At 49.6% G+C, this 18,830-nt stretch overlaps 1 protein-coding gene across 1 annotated transcript in view; it reads left to right on the forward strand.

The window, feature by feature from the left end:
• Window positions 1-18,830, forward strand: part of SYPL2 (synaptophysin like 2) — a 52,160-nt gene that overhangs the window by 17,631 nt on the left and 15,699 nt on the right. Inside the window, exons 2-3 of the mRNA XM_038748748.1 lie at window positions 7,377-7,494; window positions 8,855-8,929. Of these exons, the coding sequence (XP_038604676.1) occupies window positions 7,377-7,494; window positions 8,855-8,929 (193 nt within the window). The remainder of the gene's footprint in view (window positions 1-7,376; window positions 7,495-8,854; window positions 8,930-18,830) is intronic.

Consider the following 18,830-nt stretch of genomic DNA (forward strand, 5'->3'; position numbering starts at 1 on the left):
AGCAGCACGTGAGGGAATTGGGCTGGAGAGTGGAAGGGCCCAGAAGGCTCTCTGTCAATCAAATGGACTGGCTGACCCCAGAGTCCCTGGAGTGGTTTAGTGGTGTGTGGCTCCAAACCACGGGTCTTGTCTGCCCAGAGCAATCTGGCCACCATTAGGTCTGTTTTTAGAGTTAGCCTCGTATGGGAAAATCAGGCCTTAAATGAACTTTTCAACAAATTCCACTTGCACTAAGCAAGACCCTTTCTGGTTTTTAACTGTTCAGTGACTCCAGCCCCATTTGAACGAGAGCACTGGTGTAGTTCAAAATTAATCAGTCAACCGATGGTATTTATTGAGCATTTATTCATTCATTCAATCGGATTTATTGAGTGCTTATTGTGTGTGGAGCACTGTACTAAACACTTGGGAGAGTACAACAATAAACACATTTCCTGCCCACAATGAGCTTATAGTCTAGAGGGGGAGAAAGAAACTAATATAAATAAATTACAGATATTCATTCATTCATTCAATCGTATTGAGCGCTTACTGTGTGCAGAGCACTGTACTAAGTGTTTGGGAAGTACAAGTCGGCAACATATAGCGATGGTTCCTACCCAACGGGCTTTCAGACTAGAAGGGGGAGACAGACGACAAAACAAAACATGTAGACAGGTGTCAAAACCGTCAGAATAAATAGAATTACAGCTATATGCACATAAGTGCTGTGGGGCTGGCAGTGGGGATGAATAAGGGGAGCCAGTCAGGGTGATGCAGAAGGGTGTGGAAGAAGAGAAAGGGAGGGCTTAATCAGGGAAAGCCTCTTGGAGGAGATGTGCTTTCAATAAGGCTTTGAAGTGGGAGAGAATCATTGTCTGTCGAATATGATAAAGGAGGGCATTCCAGGCCAAAGGCAAGATGGAGGCGAAAGGTCTACTTTGCATTAGAGGAGCAAAGTGTGTGGACTGGGTTGTAGTAATTGAGTAGTGAGGTGAGGTAGAAGGGGGCAAGGTGACTGAGTGTTTTAAAGCCAATGATGAGGAGTTTTTGTTTGATGAGGAGTTGGATGGGCAACCACTGGAGGTTCTTGAGGAGTGGGGAAATGTGCAAAGCACCGTACTAAACACCTGGGAGAGTACAATATCACAGAGTTCATTCATTCATTCAATCGTATTTATTGAGCACTTACTGTGTGCAGAGCACTGTACTAAGCGCATGGGAAGTACAAGTTGGCAACATAGAGAGACGGACGGTCCCTACCCAACAGCAGGCTCACAGTCTAGAAGGGGGAGACAGGCAACAAAACATATTAACAAGATAAAATAAATAGAATAGTAAATATGTACAAGTAAAATAAATAGAGTAATAGATATGTACAAGTGCTGTGAGGAGGTGAAGGAGGTAAGGCGGTGGGATAGGGAGGGGGAGGAGGGGGAAAGGAAGGAGGGGGCTCAGTCTAGGAAGGCCTCCTGGAGGAGGTGAGCTCTCAGTAAGGATTTGGAGGGAGGAAGAGAGCTAGCTTGGCAGATGTGCAGAGGGAGGGCATTCCAGGCCAGGGGGATGACGTGGGCCGGGGGTCGACGGCGGGACAAGCGAGAATGAGGCACAGTGAGGAGGTTAGCAGTAGAGGAGCGTAGGGTGCAGGCCGGGCTGTAGAAGGAAATAAGGGAGGTGAGGTAGGAGGGGGCGGTCTCACCTCCGTAACATCACCAAGATCCACCCTTTCCTCTCCATCCAAACTGCTACCCTGGTGGTTCAATCTCTCATCCTATCCCGACTGGATCACTGCACCAACCTCCTCTCTGATCTCCCATCCTCCTGTCTCTCCCCACTTCAATCTACACTTCACGCTGCTGCCCGGATCATCTTTGTGCAGAAATACTCTGGGCATGTTACTCCCCTCCTCAAAAATCTCCAGTGGCTACGAATCAACCTACGCATCAGGCAGAAACTCCTCACCCTGGGCTTCAAGGCTGTCCATCCCCTCACCCCCCTCCTACCTCACCTCCCTTCTCTCCTTCTACAGCCAAGCCCGCACCCTCCGCTCCTCTGCCGCTAACCTCCTCAATGTCCCTCGTTCTTGCCTGTCCTGCCATCGAGCCCCCGGCCCATGTCCTTCCCCTGGCCTGGAATGCCCCCAATCCCTCTGCACATCCGCCAAGCTAGCTCTCTTCCCCCCTTCAAAGCCCTACTGAGAGCTCACCTCCTCCAAGAGGCCTTCCCAGACTGAGCCCCCTCCTCCCCCCCATCACCCCCACCTTACCTACTTACCCTCCCCACAGCACCTATATATATGTTTGTACATAGTTATTACTCTATTTATTTTACTCGTACGTATTTACTATTCTATTTACTTTATTTTGTTAATATGTTTTGTTTTGTTGTCTGTCTTCCCCTTCTATACTGTGAGCCTGCTGTTGGGTAGGGACCATCTCTATATGTTGCCAACTTGTACTTCCCAAGCGCTTAGTACAGTGCTCTGCACACAGTAAACGCTCAATAAATATGATTGAATGAATGAATGAATGAATGAATGGAGAGCCTTGAAACCGAGAGTGAGGAGTTTTTGCCTGATGCGAAGGTTGATTGGTAGCCACTGGAGATTTTTGAGGAGGGGAATAATATGCCCAGAGCGTTTCTGCACAATGATGATCCAAGCAGCAGCGTGAAGTATAGACTGAAGTGGGGAGAGACAGTAGGATGGGAGATTAGAGAGGAGGCTGATGCAGTAATCTAGTCGGGATAGGATGAGAAATTGAACCAGCAGGGTAGCAGTTTGGATGGAGAGGAAAGGGTGGATCTTGGCGATGTTGCGGAGGTGAGACCGGAAGGTTTTGGTGATGGATTGGATGTCAGGGGTGAACGAGAGAGTGGAGTCGAGGATAACACCAAGGTTGCGGGCTTGTGAGATGGGAAGGATGGTAGTGCCGTCAACAGTGATGGGAAAGTCAGGGAGAGGGCAGGGTTTGGGAGAGAAGATAAGGAGTTCAGTCTTGGACATATTGAGTTTTAGATGGCGGGCAGACATCCAGATGGAGATGTCTTGAAGGCAGGAGGAGACGTGAGCCTGAAGGGAGGGAGAAAGAGCAGGGCAGAAATGTAGATTTGGGTGTCATCAGCGTAGCGATGATAGTTGAAGCCATGGGAGCGAATGAGTTCACCAAGGGAGTGAGTGTAGATAGAGAACAGAAGGGGACTGAGAACTGACCCTTGAGGAACCCCTACAGTAAGGGGATGGGAGGGGGAGGAGGAGCCCGCAAAAGAGACTGAGAATGAACGGCCGGAGAGATGAGGAGAACCAGGATAGGACGGAGTCTGTGAAGCCAAGGTTGGATAGCGTGTTGAGGAGAAGGGGGTGGTCCACAGTGTCGAAGGCAGCTGAGAGGTCGAGGAGGATTAGGATAGAGTAGGAGCCGTTGGATTTGGCAAGCAGGAGGTCAATGGTGACCTTTGAGAGGGCAGTTTCCGTGGAATGTAGGGGACGGAAGCCAGATTGGAGGGCGTTGAGGAGAGAGTTGGCCTTGAGGAATATGAGGCAGTGTGGGTAGACGACTTGTTCAAGGAGTATCACAGAGTTGGTAGGCATTGTCCCTGCACACAAGGACCTTACAGTCTAGAGGAGAGTGCTGGAGTAATAATAATAATAATAACAATAATAAGGATGGCATTTGTTGAGCACTATGTGCAAAGCACTTTTCTAATTGCTGGGAAGGATACAAGGTGATCAGGTTGTCCTACGTGGGGCTCACAGTCTTAATCCCCATTTTCCAGATGAGGTAACTGAGGCCCAGAGAAGTTAAGTGACTTGCCCAAAGTCACACAACTGACAAGTGGTTGAGCCGGGATTTGAACCCATGACCTCTGACTCCCAAGTCTGTGCTCTTTCCACTGAGCCATGCTGCCTCTCAGACTGGAATAGAGCACTGTACTCAGAGTAGATCCACTCAGAGTAGATTCCCTCAAAGTAGAGGGGATAGACTCCTTTTCTCAGAAAACGTTCCAGAAGGGTGGGTTGGAGGGGGGGAGGGGTGTGAGAGGGGCGTAGCAATCCAGGAAGGTTGGTTAGTGGAGGAGGAGAAGGGAGAGGCAGCTCCTAGTCCTCTGGGATCCCTCAGGCCTTTTCCAAACTCGAACTCGCTAAATCTCCCTAGAGCACTTTAGAAGGGTAATGGGACCCCGGATGGTTTTATCATCCAGATGAGGAACTTTCAGGGCACGGAGATAGCGATCACCGGGAGTCAGAGCCAAAGGCAGGGCTTGAACCCTGGAGCCCAAGGTCCCAGCTCAGAGCTTCTTCGAGGTACTGGGAAAGGGGACCAGGGCGGTGATGAGGATAAAGGGAGGGAGGGGGAGAGAGGGAGGGAAGGAGGGAGAGAGAGGGAAAGAAGGAGGGAGAGAGAGGGAAAGAAGGAGGGAGAGAGAGGGAGTGAAGGAGGGAGAGAAGGAGGGAGAGAGAGGGAGGGAAAGAGGGAGAGAGAGGGAGGGAGGGAAGAAGGAAGAGAGAGGGAGGAAGGGAAGGAGGAAGAGAGAGGGAGGAGATAAGGAGGGAGGGAAGGGGGATGGAAGGAGGAAGAAAGAGGGAGGGAGGGAGAGGGAGAGGGAGCGAGAAGAAGGGAGGGGAGGGGAGGAGGGAGGGAAGGAGGGAGGGAAGGAGGGAGAGAGTGGGAGAGAAAGGGGGGAGAGGAAGGGAGGGATTGAAGGACGGAGGGGGGAGAGAAAGAGGGAGGCAGAGGAAGGGAGGGAAAGAGGGAGAGAAAGGGAGGGAGAGAGAAGAGAGGGAGGGAGAGAGAAGAAGAGAGAGAGGGACAGGAAGCAGCGTGGCTAAGTGGAAAGAGCCCGGGCTTGGGAGTCAGAGATCATGGGTTCTAATTCCGCCTCCACCACTAGTCGGCTATGTGACCTTGGGCAAGTCACTTCACTTCTCTGTGCCTCAGTGACCTCATCTGTCAAATGGGGAGTAAGACTGTGAGCCCCACGTGGGACAACCTGATTACCTTGTATTTCCCCCAGCTCTTAGAACAGTGCTTTGCACTTAGTAAGCGCTTAACATGTACCATTATTATTACTTCTAGACTGTGAGCCCACTGTTGGGTAGGGACCGTCTCTATATGCTGCCAACTTGTACTTCCCAAGCGCTTAGTACAGTGCTCTGCACACAGTAAGCGCTCAATAAATACGATTGATTGATTGATTATTATTCGGAAGGGAGGGATGGAAGGACGGAGGGGGAGAACTCCTTGTCTTCCCTCCCAAACCCTGCCCTCTCCCTGACTTTCCCATCTCTGTTGACGGCACTACCATCCTTCCCGTCTCACAAGGCCGCAACCTTGGTGTCATCCTCGACTCCGCTCTCTCATTCACCCCTCACATCCAAGCCGTCACCAAAACCTGCCGGTCTCAGCACCGCAACATTGCCAAGATCCGCCCTTTCCTCTCCATCCAAACTGCCACCCTGCTCGTTCCAGCTCTCATCCTATCCCGTCTGGACCACTGTATCAGCCTTCTCTCTGATCTCCCATCCTCGTGTCTCTCCCCACTTCAATCCATACTTCATGCTGCTGCCCGGATTGTCTTTGTCCAGAAACGCTCTGGGCATGTTACTCCCCTCCTCAAAAATCTCCAGTGGCTACCAATCAATCTGCGCATCAGGCAGAAACTCCCCACCCTGGGCTTCAAGGCTGTCCATCCCCTCGCCCCTCCTACCTCACCTCCCTTCTCTCCTTCTCCAGCCCAGCCCGCACCCTCCGCTCCTCCGCCGCTGATCTCCTCACCGTACCTCTCTCTCGCCTGTCCCACCATCGACCCCCGGCCCACATCATCCCCCGGGCCTGGAATGCCCTCCCTGTGCCCATCCGCCAAGCTAGCTCTCTTCCTCCTTTCAAGGCCCTGCTGAGAGCTCACCTCCTCCAGGAGGCCTTCCCAGACTGAGCCCCTTCCTTCCTCTCCCTCTCGTCCCCCTCTCCATCCCCCCATCTTACCTCCTTCCCTTCCCCACAGCACCTGTATATATGTATATATGTTTGTACATATTTATTACTCTATTTATTTATTTTACTTGTACATATCTATTCTATTTATTTTATTTTGTTAGTATGTTTGGTTTTGTTCTGTGTCTCCCCCTTCTAGACTGTGAGCCCACTGTTGGGTAGGGACTGTCTCTATATGTTGCCAACTTGTACTTCCCAAGCGCTTAGTACAGTGCTCTTCACACAGTAAGCGCTCAATAAATACGATTGATTGATTGATTGATTGATTGAGAGAGGGAGGGAGAGAAAGGGAGGCAAGGAGAGAGAGAAAATGAGTGAAAGGGAAAGAAGGAGGGAGGAGGAGGGAGAGAGAAAAGAATAGAAAGGGAGGGAGGGAGAGGAAGGGAGGGATGAAAAGACAGAGGGGGAAAGAGAGAGGGAGGGAGAGGAAGGGAGGGAAGGAGGGAGGAAAAAAGAGAGTAAAAGGGAAAGGGAGGAGGAGGGAGAGAGAAGGAGAGAAAGGGAGGGAGGGAGAGGAAGCGAGGAAGGAGGGAGAGAGAGGGGAGAAAGGGAGACAGAAGAAGAGAGAGGGGGAGAGGAAGGGAGGGAAGGAGAGAGAGAGAGAGAGAGAGAGAGAGAAAGGGAAAGAGGGAGGAGGAGGGAGAGAGAAGGAGAGAAAGGGAGGGAAGGAGAGGAAGGGAGGGAAGGAGGGAAAGAGAAGGGAGAAAGGGAGGGAGAGAGAAGAAGAGAGAGGGAGAGGAAGGGAGGGAAGGAGGGAGAGAGAGAAAGGGAAAGAGGGAGGGAGGAGGAGGGAGGGAGAGAAGGAGAGAAAGGGAAGGAAGGGAGGAGGAGGGAGAAAGAGGAGAGAAAGGGAAGGAGAGTGAGGGATGGAAGGGCAGAGGGGGGAGAGAGAGGGAGGGAGAGGAAGGGAGGGAGAGAGGGGGAGGGAGGGAGAGAGAAAGGGATGGGGAGGAGAGCGGGGGGGGGGCACGGAGGCGAGGGAGGGAGGGGTCATGTCTCTTTAAGAAGCCCCTCGGCCGGGGTCGGGGCGGGGGTCCCGGGGGAGGCGGGAGGAGGGAGAAGGGGGTGGGGGTGGGGGCGGCGTCCTAAGTTTCCCCGGTGAGTTTGGCAGCAGTCGGAATCGTGTTGGGGGTGGGGTTGGGGGCAGGCGGCCGGAGGGAGGGAGGGAGCCGGGCGGCGGAGGAGAGGGAGGGAGGGAAGGAGGGGGCGGCGGAGAGGGAGGGAAGGAGGGGGCGGCGGAGGAGAGGGGGCAGCCCGCCCAGGACAGCGACCCCAGCCCGCCCGCCCGCCCGCCCGCACGGGCCCCGGGCCCCAGCCTGGAGACCCCACTCACCGCACCCCCGACCAACGGACGCCAAGCCCAGGCCTGCCCCCGGGCCCCCCCGGGCCTGCCCCCGGGCCCCCCAGCCCCTCCAGGCCCCCCAGCCGCTCCCAGCCGTCCAGCAGGGAGACCCTGCCCCCGGCCGGCGGCATGGCCAGCGGGGAGACCAGCGGCCGGACCGCCGACAAGGAGCCCCAGCAACAGGTAACCCCGCTCCCCACTCCCCTCGGCGCCTTTTCCGCTTTGCTGGCATTTAATCATAATAACAATAATAATGATATTTCTTAAGAATAAAGATGGCATGTGTTCGGCGCTTACTATGTGCCAAGCACTGTTCTAAGCGCTCGGATAGATACAAGGTAATCAGGTTGACCCACGTGGTGCCCACAGTCTTAATCCACATTTTATTCATTCATTCAATCGCATTTATTGAGCGCTTACTGTGTGCAGTGCACTGTACTAAGCGCTTGGGAAGTACAAGTTGGCAACATATGGAGACGGTCCCTACCCAACAACGGGCCCGGCACTTAGAACAGTGTTTGGCACGTAGTGAGCGCTTAACAAAAGCCATCATTATTTATTTATTATTTTACAGACGAGGTCACTGAGGCACAGAGAAGTGAAGTGACTTGCCCAAAGTTACGCAGCTGACAAGTGGCGGAATCGGGATTAGAACCCACGAGCTCTGACTCCCGAACCCGGGCACTTTTCACTAAGCCATGCTGCTTCTCTTAAGCGCTTACTATGTGCCAAGCACTGTTCTAAGCACTGGGGTAGGTGCAAGGTAATCAGAGTGTCCCACGTGGGGCTCACGGTCTTCATCCCCATTTGACAGATGAGGGATCTTAGGCACAGAAAAGTGAAGCGGTTTGCCCAAGGTCACACAGCAGACAAGCGGCGGAGCAGGGATTAGAATCCACGTCCTTTGACTCCCAAGCCTCTGCGTTTTTCCACCAAGTCTCGCTGTATTTGTTAAGCGGTTACTATGTGCCAAGCTCCTTCGGCCTCAGGCTCCGCTCTCCCCTCTCTCTCTTCTCTCTCTTCTCCCCCGTCTTTGGTTCCTCTCTCCCGGGCTACTCTCTTGGTGTCCCTGCCCCTCGGAGAGTCTGTCTCCTCTTCCCGAAGTTCCTTGCCTTGAAGGGGCTCTGCGTAATGGATAGAACCCGGGCCTGCCAGTCAGCAGGTCATGGGTTCTAATTCCATCTCTGCCACTCGTCTGCAGGGTGACCTTGGGCAAATCACTTCTCTGGGCCTCAGGTGCCTCATCTGTAAAATGGGGATTGAGGCTGGGAGCCCCACGTGGGGCAGGGACTGTGTCCAACCCGATTTGCTTGTACTCACTCCAGCACTTGATACAGTATCTGGCACATAGTAAGCGCTTAATAAATGCCATAATAATCATTATTATTGCCTCCTAAATCTCTGACTCCCCCCTTTCTGGGGGTTTGTTCCGCCTGGTGATCCTGCGCACCCCACTTCTGTCCGGCCTGTCTGTCGGTGCACACCTTTTCCCTCTTGCCCCTGGCCACCCCATCTGATCATGCCCCTCTGCTTGACTCCCCAGGTGGAGCAACTTCTCTTCGGGCTGCGCTGGAGGCGACTGGAGGAACCCCTGGGCTTCATCAAGGCTCTCCAGTGGGTTAGTGACTCCTAAGGCCCTGGCTATTTTGGGAGTCCATGGAGTGACGCTGCCCAAAAGCAATGTGACCCCGATGGAGAGGTGGGGGGGGGGGGGGCAGCCCCCTGCCCTGGGGGGCGAGGGGAAACTGCCACTTGCCCCGGGAGTTTCAAGACATGCTGGTGGGCGGTGACAGGTGCCCATGGCACAGGGCAGGAATGGGGCGGACTGGGGGCAGGAGGTTGCTTCCACGGACTCCGTCGCAGGACTAAGAGGGAAGAGGCATGTGGAGCCCCTGAGCCAGCCCTTCTATGTGCAAGGAGCCCAGCCAGGCAGGACCCTCTCACATTTCACTCCAGAGAGAGAGAGAGAAATAGAGTGAGGGGGGGCGGGGAGAGAGAGAGAGTGAGAGAGAGAGGCAGAGAGAGGGAGAGGCAGAGAAAGTGAAATACCTGATGGCTGCAGAGACGGGTATAACCTTTCCAAGCTCTGATCCTGCACATACCGCTCCTCCACCCAAGCCTCTGGATTGCGGGGAGAGGGTAAAAGAGGAAAGCTTAAATGCCCCGGAGCTGGAGCAGCCAGGGACCGAGAGGGCACCAGAGAGGAAAGGTGGCCCCTGGAACCTGCGGAAGAAACTCCCTGAACTTGAGGAACACCGCCAGAGGACTGATCTCTCCCCTGAAGGCTGAATGAATGAAGTGGCAGTAGCTCGAAGCCTAGAGACTCCGTGTCATTCAGTAATAATAATAATCATGATGGCATTTGTTAGGTGCTTACTAGGTGCAAAGCACTGTTCTAAGCGCTGGGGAGGATACAAGGTCATCAGATTGTCCCACGTGGGGCTCACAGTCTTCATCCCCATTTTACAGAGGAGGTAACTAAGGCACAGAGAAGTTAAGTGACCTGCCCAAAGTCACACAGCTGACAATTGGCGGAGCAGGGATTTGAACCCATGACCTCTAACTCCCAAGCCCGTCCTCTTTCCATGAGCCACGCTGAAGTACTGGCACTAGGGTTGAGGCTCCCATGTTTTTTCTACAGCTCTGCCATGGTGTGACCTGGGGAAATTGCTTAACCTCTCTGGATCACATTTTCTTTGGTGACACTTCTTGTCAGTTAATGGCATTTCTCTCTCTGAGGATCCTGAGCAATGGGGGAGACATTATTTTTCTTAAGGAATAATAATAATAGTAAGCGCTTATTATGTACCAGGCACTACACTAAGCACTACAGTAGTTACAAGATAATCGGGTTGGACCCAGTCCCTGTCCCACTTGGGGCTCACAGTCTTAATCGTCATTTTACAGATGAGGAAACTGAGGTAAAGAGAAGTTTAAGTGACTTGCCCAAAGTCACATGACAGACAAGTGGAGGAGCTGGGTTTAGGACCCAGGTCCTTCTCACTCCCAGGCCCATGCACTATCCACTAAGCCACTCAGGAATAGTCCCGGAGGCAGGGATCTGGAAGAAATGACCCTCAGGACCCTTCAAACTACACAATTCTGGGATGACCTCATTTCCTCACTGGGTTTCACATAAGCAGTCAGTGAACTCTACCCTTCTTGGGGTCCAAGGCACGCCGACCAAGTGCATCAAAACCTTGAAGTCTAATTTTGGAAGAGGTCATCTGATCCAGTCCTCTGCCTCCAGGAAGGTGAACACTTCCTGGATAGAAACATCCAAGGTAAAAGAGGTCATCAGTGGAAAAAGTCATCCTTTTCAAAATGGAAAGATCATCCAAATGAGGACAGGAAAATCCATGGAAGGGGCAAATCGGAGGCCAACAGGAAACCAAGCAGGACAAAAAGAATTTTGAAGAATGTTCTGTAAGGGAACCTATAGCTGTTAGTAAGAGATCTTTCGAATAGAACAAGAAAAAGAAATTGGCTATGGAGTCAAATACAATTGTTGCCAAATTGTACTTCCCAAGCGCTTAGTACAGTGCTCTGCACACAGAAAGCGCTCAATAAATACGATTGAATGAATGAATGAGTCAGTGGGGCTACGCCATGATCTTGAAGTAAAAGTGACAATCGGGTGGAAAGGAGTTCGCTATGGGGTCCAGTGATTTCTTTATTTAGAGAAGCAGCGTGGCTCAATGGAAAGAGCACAGGCTGTTGAGTCAGGGTTCAAATTCCGGCTCCGCCAATTGTCAGCTGGGTGACTTTGGGCAAGTCACTTCACTTCTCTGTGCCTCAGTTACCTCGTCTGTAAAATAGGGATTAATTCTGTGAGCCCCCCAGGGGACAACCTGATCACCTTGTAACCTCCACAGCGCTTAGAACAGTGCTTTGCACATAGTAAGCGCTTAATAAATGCTGTTATTATTATCATTATTATTATTATTTGGGCTTTACTGAGAAGGATGTTAGAGAAAGTCCCACATCCAAGTTGTTTTTTGTAGCAGACAGGTCAGAGGAACTGATGTTTTAGACCAAATAGATACCAAGCATTATTCAAAGAGCTGGGATAGACACAAGAGAGCAACAGAGCCTAGAAGATAGAGCACGAGCCTGGAGTCACAAGGACCTGGGTTCTAATTCTGGCTCTACCCATTGCCTGCTGTGTGACTTTGGGCAAGTCACTTCACTTCTCTCTGCCTCAGTTACCTCATCTGTAAAATGGGGATTAAGACTGTGAGACCCAGGTGGGACAGGGACTCTGTCCAACCTGATTACCTTGTATCTATCCCAGCGCTTAGAAAAGTACCTGGCACATAGTAAGTGCCTAACAAATACTGTAAAAAAGAATGATGGCTGGTTCAGATTCAGTTCCTGTCCCTCATGGGGTTCAGAGTCTAAGGGGAAAGGCAAACAGGTATTTCATTTCCATTTACATGTGAGGAAACTGAGGCTGAGAGAAATTAAGTGACTTGCCCAAGGTCACACAGCAGGCAAGTCACAGACCCAGGATTAGAACCTAGGTCCCCCGACTTCCAGGCTCATGCTCTTTCCACGAGACCATGCTGCTCAAATGAAAGCAATCACTCCAATCATCGGTGTTCTGACAGAACTTGCGGGGAGTTACAGAACTCCTGGCAAGAACATATAACTTAACATTGCAAACAGCCTCTGTGCCAGGGAGCTGGCAGATTGCCAGTGAAACCTTTCATCCGCAAGGAGTGTTCCAGAGGGGATCCTGGAGAATACAGACAGGTGGATGGATCCCCATTTTATATCTGGCAAAATATCCACAATCAAACCTGGGATCAGGGGACACTTAGAAAAGCACAACATTTTAGGGGAAAGACAAAATGGCGCCTCACTCCTTTGTCAGGATTCTTTGAAGGGGTCAATAAGCATGGGGATGAAGGGAAATCAGTGAATGAAATGTATTTAGATTTTCAAAAGCTCTTGGTACAAGCTTCAAGCCCCCAAACTTTAAAAAGAAAAAGGGAGTAATCTTGGGATTAGGGATAATGGGGTACTGACTGTCTACCCCAGTGCTTAGTACAATGCTTGGCACATAGTAAGAATTTAACAAATACCACAATTGTTCATGATTATGATTTTTATTAGAGGCCTAGCTCAGATAAGAAACAAAGGCTAAGGGTAGATGACCACTTTGGGGGATGAAGAAGTGTAAATAGGGGGTCCTCCAGAGATCCGGGCTAGCACTGCTTTTGTTCAACATTGTCATAAGTGCAACGGAAGAGGAAGCGCACAGGAAAATCTCCAAGTTTGGAAATGACAGGAAGTTCTTCCAGGTGGCAGAATTGCAGGCTTATGGAGATAGTCTGCAGGAAGCTGAGCCATTGGCCTGAAAACTGGCAGATGAATTTCATCAGGAGCCAATGCAAGATAGTATACCTTGAGAATCCCTTTGTTTGACTGGGCACTGAGCTGTCAGTCATGATGCAAGAATGCGATCCTCATCGATTGTTCTTTTAAATCAGAGTTTCCAAATGCTGAAAGGCCCAACCAAATGCCAGACCTCATTAGGGGATGCAGATTGTAAGCTCCATGAGAGCAGGGACCTTGTCTCTTAGTTCTCTTTCATGCTCTTAGTATGGTGCTTGGCCCAGTAAATGCTGTTGATGAGGTGACTGATAGAAAAAAATCAAAGGCATGGTTTTGTCATTATAAAAAGCCCTTCTATGCCTGCATCTGGAATACTGCTTTCTGTTCTGGGCCCCACATCTTAGGGAAGACACGTAAGAGCTGGAGAAGATACAAAGAAAGGCAACAGAGATGATCAAGGAGATGGAGAAGCTTCCACACAAGGGAGATTGGCAAGATTTGGGCTCTTGTCTGAAAAGATGAAGGCTGATGGAACATGATAAATCATCATCATCATAATAATAATCATGGTATTTGTTAAGTGCTTACTATGTGCCAGGCAGTGTACTAAGTGCTGGGTTGGATAGAAGCAAATTGAGTTGGACACAGTCCCTGTCTCACGTGGGGTTCACAGTCTCTATTATTATTATTATTATGGTATTTGTTAAGTGCTTACTATGGGCCAAGCACTGTTCTAAGCCTTGTGGTAGTTACAGGGTAATCAGGTTGTCCCACGTGGGGCTCACAGTTTTAATCCCCATTTTACAGATGAGGTAACTGAGGCACAGAGAAGTGAAGTGGCTTGCCCAAGGTCACACAGCAGATGAGCGGTGGAGCTGAGATTAGAACCTGTGTCCTCTGACTCCCAAGCCCCTGCTCTTTCCACTAAGCCATGCTGCTTCTCAATCCCCATTTTACAGATGAAGTAACTGAGGCACAGTAACCTTGGGCAACAGATAACCTTGGGCAAATCACTTCACTTCTCTGAGCCTCAGTTATTCCACTGTGAGACTCATGTGGGACATGGACTGTGCCCAGACTGATTATCTTGTTTCTACCCCAGCACTTACTACAGTGCCTGGCACATAGTAAGCGCTCAATAAATACCATTAAAAAAATCTTGGATTCTCTAATGGACTAAGGTTATCCCACAAGCCATGGTCCTGATGTGGGGTGACCACTTGAGTGGTTAGATTTCTTTCAGGGCAGGAGATCATTGGTGTCCCAGAAGCCAGTGAGCAGTCCCCTGGTCCTCCCTGTGGGAAGGTCCCCAACATCATCATCATCATCAATCACCAACAGGATGTATTTAGTGCCTACTAGACTGTGAGCACCCCTCTTAGGGTCACTCCTGGAGAGTTTCCAGTACTCTACCAATCTCAGCTACAGGAGGGAAAGTCAAGCAGAGGCCTACCCCTTCCATTCCTAGCTTGGGCTATGGAAGGCAATCTGCTCCAAGTCAAAATTCAACGGTGCTGGGCAGCAGTGGCATGGAAGAGAGTCGAGGGTGGAGACTCAAGTTTACTGTGCAGAAAGAGGCAATGGTAAACCACCTCTGGATTTTTACCAAGAAAACTCTATGGATACACTACCAGAACGATTGCAAATGGGGAGCGGGGCGTTCCGGGAGAGATGTGTCTGTGGTGTCACTATGGGTTAGAAACTACTCGACGGCATACGGCAAGACGAGACTGTAAGCTCATGGAAGGCAGGGAATGCGTCTGTTATATTGTTATAGTGTACTCTCCCAAGCTCCTAGTACAGTGCTCTGCACACAATAAGCGGTCAATAAATATGACTGACTGAGTACTATGTGCAGAGCACTGCATTAGTCTCTTGGGGAGCAATAGACCTCAGAGACACTCCCCTGCCGGGAGAAGCTTACAATTTAAGGCAGACAGAAATTGCCCAATGTACAATGGATAAAAGACAGAGAAAATTGAAGTAATTAAATGTGTTAATAAATAAACACATAAACACAAAAATAAATAAATAAATAAACAAACAAACAAACAAACAAATAAATAAATAAATAAATAAACAGTTATGCCCCTGGAAGCCAACCTGGCTGATGTCAAGCAGGATCAGGAAGGTAGGGCTTTGTTATAGAATGCCTCTTGGCAGAGGTAACTTTTTAGGAGCTCTTTGAAGGAGGTTGGGACATGGTTTGGAGCTGTAGGTTGGAGCCAGGAAAGTCTCAAATGAGGATCAGTAATAGGTTTGCTTGGGAGGGAAGTGTCTCAGTTCTGCTCTACGCAGGGCCAAGTGAGTGCTGCCCGAGGTAGAACCTAGGCTGTATGTCCACACTGTTAACGGAGCAAAGGGAATTATCAGGTAAATGTCAGGGCAGGAAAGAAACTGAGACCACTAGTTCATGGAATTGTCTCTCCAAGGAAAGTTCTTCGTAGGATTCCTCCTCTAGACAGTCTCTTCCTTCCTCTCCTCTTTTAATAATAATAATAATAATAATAATTATGGTATTTGTTAAGCACTTTCTATGTGCCAAGCACTGTTCTAAACACCTCCTCCTACTCCCTCCATCTCCTCCTCCTTTTCCTCCCCCTCCTCCTAGCTCACTCTCTAGCTCCTCGTCTCTCCTTTCATCTCCTTTTGTCCCTCCTTTTTTCTCCTATCCCTTCCTGTCTCTCCCTTCCCATCCTTTAATTTCTCCCTCCAGCTCTTGGTTTTCTCCTTCTTCCTGTTTTTCCTCACATCTCTTCCTGTTTCTCCTCACATCTCTTCCCATTTCTTCCTCTCTCTCTTCTTTTCTCTCCTCCAATCTCTCCATCTTTCTCCTCCTCCTCCTTCTGCGACCTTCTGACGGCCACCTGGGGTCTTTAAATGGCGATTTACACAGAATTTTGCTGGAGTAGACAATCCAGAACCCGCTCTCAGGGTCAGAGCAGTTGCTCTGAGAGTTAAAACTCATCTCCCACTTTTACGATTCTCAACTGCTCACCCTCTGTTATACAAAACTGATCCCCCTTTCCTCTCTGTCTGCCTTTGGGTTCAGTCAGCATCTTGGTCTCTGACTCTTCTGGTCCTGCAGCCAGCCTTTGAGTCTTTGCACAGATGTCATTGCAAAAGCATGAAGGAGCTAGAAGTGTCTGTGACATCAATGAAATAGAAAAATTCAAATCAGAATGAAGAACCATTTCCTGCTCAAAGAAATTGTATATGTAATTTCTGTGGAGGGTGGAGGGATTGAGATTAGGGGTTGAGGTAAGTTTTAACCAAAGTTCTTCTGACAGCGTAAACTGATTAGCTTGTATCTACCCCAGTGCTTAGAACAGTGCCTGGCACAGTAAGTGTTTAACAAAAATCATAAAAAATAATAAATTAATTGTAAAAAGCTGGTGGGGTGGAGGGAGTAAGAGAGCTCTCTCATTGGAGAGGGTCTTGTTTATCCTGGAAAATCCTCTGCTAGATTGTGGCATTTGTTAAGCACTTACTATGTGTCAGGCACTGTACTAAGCACAGTGGTGGATCCAAGCAAATTAGGTTGGACATAGTCCCTGTCCCATGTGGGGCTCACAGCCTCAATCCCCAGTTTACGGATGAGATAACTGAGGCCCGGAGAAGTAAAGGGACTTGCCCCAAGGTCACACAGCAGACAAGTGGCAGCGTCAGGATTAGAACTCATGATGTTCTGAATTCCAGGCTCTCTCCGTTATGCCATGCTGCTTCCCTTGATCATTCGCCAATCAGAGCATGGGGCATCAGGAGGCAGGGAGTGGCCTTTCCTTCCATTCTGAGAGGCTACATCTGCTGCTTCTGTACTAGCTTGGCATTGGAGGAGTGAGAAGCATGAGAAGCAGTGTAGCATAGTAGAAGGAGCCTGGGCTTGGGAGTCAGAGGACGTGGGTTCTAATCCTAGCTCCGCCACTTGCCTGCTGTATGACCTTGGGCAAGCCACTTAACTTTTCTTGCCTCAGTTACCTCATCTGTAAAATGACAAGGCTCACAGTCTTAATCCCCATTTTACAGATGAGGTAACATGAAGATTAAGACTGTGAGCCCCACGTGGGACAACCTAATTATCTTGTTTTCCCCTAAGTGCTTACAACAGTGCTTGGCGCATAGTAAGTGCTTAACAAATACCATTATTGTTATTATTATTACTAGATTGTAACCTCCATGAGGACAATCATCATATCTTCTAACTCTGATACTCACCTAAGTGCTTAGTATAGTGCTCTGCTCACAGTAAGTGCTCAATAAATACCAGTGATGGATTGATTGATCCAAACTCTCTCCACTGTGGTCTGGGGTTTAGTTTTTCCCCTTGGTTCTTCCCCACCCACGGACCCATTTGGAGATGCCAATGAGAGTGAGCTTAGTGAGTTTGGATAATAATAATAATAATAATAATAATAATAATAATAATAATGGCATTTATTAAGCGCTTAATATGTGCAAAGCACTGTTCTAAGCACTGGGGAGGTTACAAGGTGATCAGGTTGTCCCACAGGGGGCTCTCAGTCTTAATCCCCATTTTACAGATGAGGTCACTGAGGCCCAGAGAAGTTAAGTGACTTGCCCAAAGTCACACGGCTGACATTTGGCAGAGCTGGGACTTGAACCCCTGACCTCTGACTCCGAAGCCCATGCTCTTTCCACTGAGCCACGCTGCTTCCCCGGCATTCCCAAGTGATGAGCTAGGATGTGCTCATCACTGGTGTTAGGGTAGAATGGGTTGGTGTTTGAAGAACCAGTCCCCACTTTAAAGCAGCACTGGAGTCAAAGGCCCTGTGTTCTATCCCAGCACAGCCACTTACCTGTTGTGTGACCTTGGGCTCTCCCACGTACCTGCTCCGTGACCTTGGGAAAGTCAATTAATTCCTCTGTGCCTCAGTTTCCTCACCTGTAAAATGTAAATCTTCTTCCCTCCTACTTAGGCTTTGAGCCCCATGTGAGACAGAGACTGTGTCCAACCTGATAATCTTGTATTTACCCCACTGCTTAGTACAGTGCATGGCATGTAGTAAGCGCTTAATAAATATGACAATTAAAAATGCCCACTCCAGCCTGAGCCTACCAAGCCCTAGCCTAGTTGGCCTGAGCCTAATGTTCAGTCCATGTTTTCCCACTCCTCGAGACCCTCCAGTGGTGGCCCACCCACCTCTGCATCAAACAGAAACTCCTTACCATCGGCTTAAGGCATTCAATCACTTTTGCCCCCTCCTCCCTCACCTCACTGCTTTCCTTCTAGAATCCAGCCTTCACACCTCACTCCTCTAATGCCAATCTACTCACTGTACTTTGATCTCGTCTATCTTAGCACTGATCTCTTGCCTACGACCTGCCTCTGGCCTGGAATAACCTTCTTCTTCATATCTCACAGACAATTTCTCTCCCCCGCTTCAAAGTCTTAGTGAAGACACATCTCCTCCAAGAGGCCTTCCTTGACTGAGCCCTCATTTTGTCTTTACTGCGTCACCCTGATTCGCTCCCTTTATTCACCTCTCCCTCAGCCCCACAGCACTTATCATCATCAATCATATTTATTGAGCGCTTACTGTGTGCAGAGCACTGTACTAAGCACTTGGGAAGTACAAATTGGCAACATATAGAGACAGTCCCTACCCAACAGTGGGCTCACAGTCTAAAAGGAGGGGGGGGGGGGGTACTTATAAGGTATAAGGATAGGTACTTATGTACCTATCCTTAATTTATGTATTTATTTATATTAATGTCGGTCTCCCCCTCTAGACTGTGAGCTCACTGTGGGCAGGGAACGTGTCTGTCAACTCTGTTGTATTGTACTCTCCCAAATGCTTAGTATAGTGCTCTGCACCCAGTGAGTGCTCAATAACTATGATTGATTGATGATTGATTGACTGAGCCTAGTTTTAGCCCAAATCTAGTTAGCCTGAGCCTAGTTAGCCCTAGCCCAGTTAGCCTGTGCAAAAATAAACCTCAGCCCCAGCACATTATTCCATTTGGACTCCTGAGATGGGTATTTCCAATAGTAGGAAGAGGGCTACAATTGCCACTCACCTACATTTGGAATCCAGAGAGGCACTGTCACAGGCTTTTCCTCATATCTTTGAATTAGTTGCATTCGTTAACCCCAACATTAGACTGGAAGCTCCTTGCAGGCAGGGATCATGTCTTTTACCCCTATTGTACATTCCCAA

This window comes from Tachyglossus aculeatus, chromosome 7 (genome assembly GCF_015852505.1).
Source record: "Tachyglossus aculeatus isolate mTacAcu1 chromosome 7, mTacAcu1.pri, whole genome shotgun sequence".
NCBI lineage: Eukaryota > Metazoa > Chordata > Mammalia > Monotremata > Tachyglossidae > Tachyglossus > Tachyglossus aculeatus.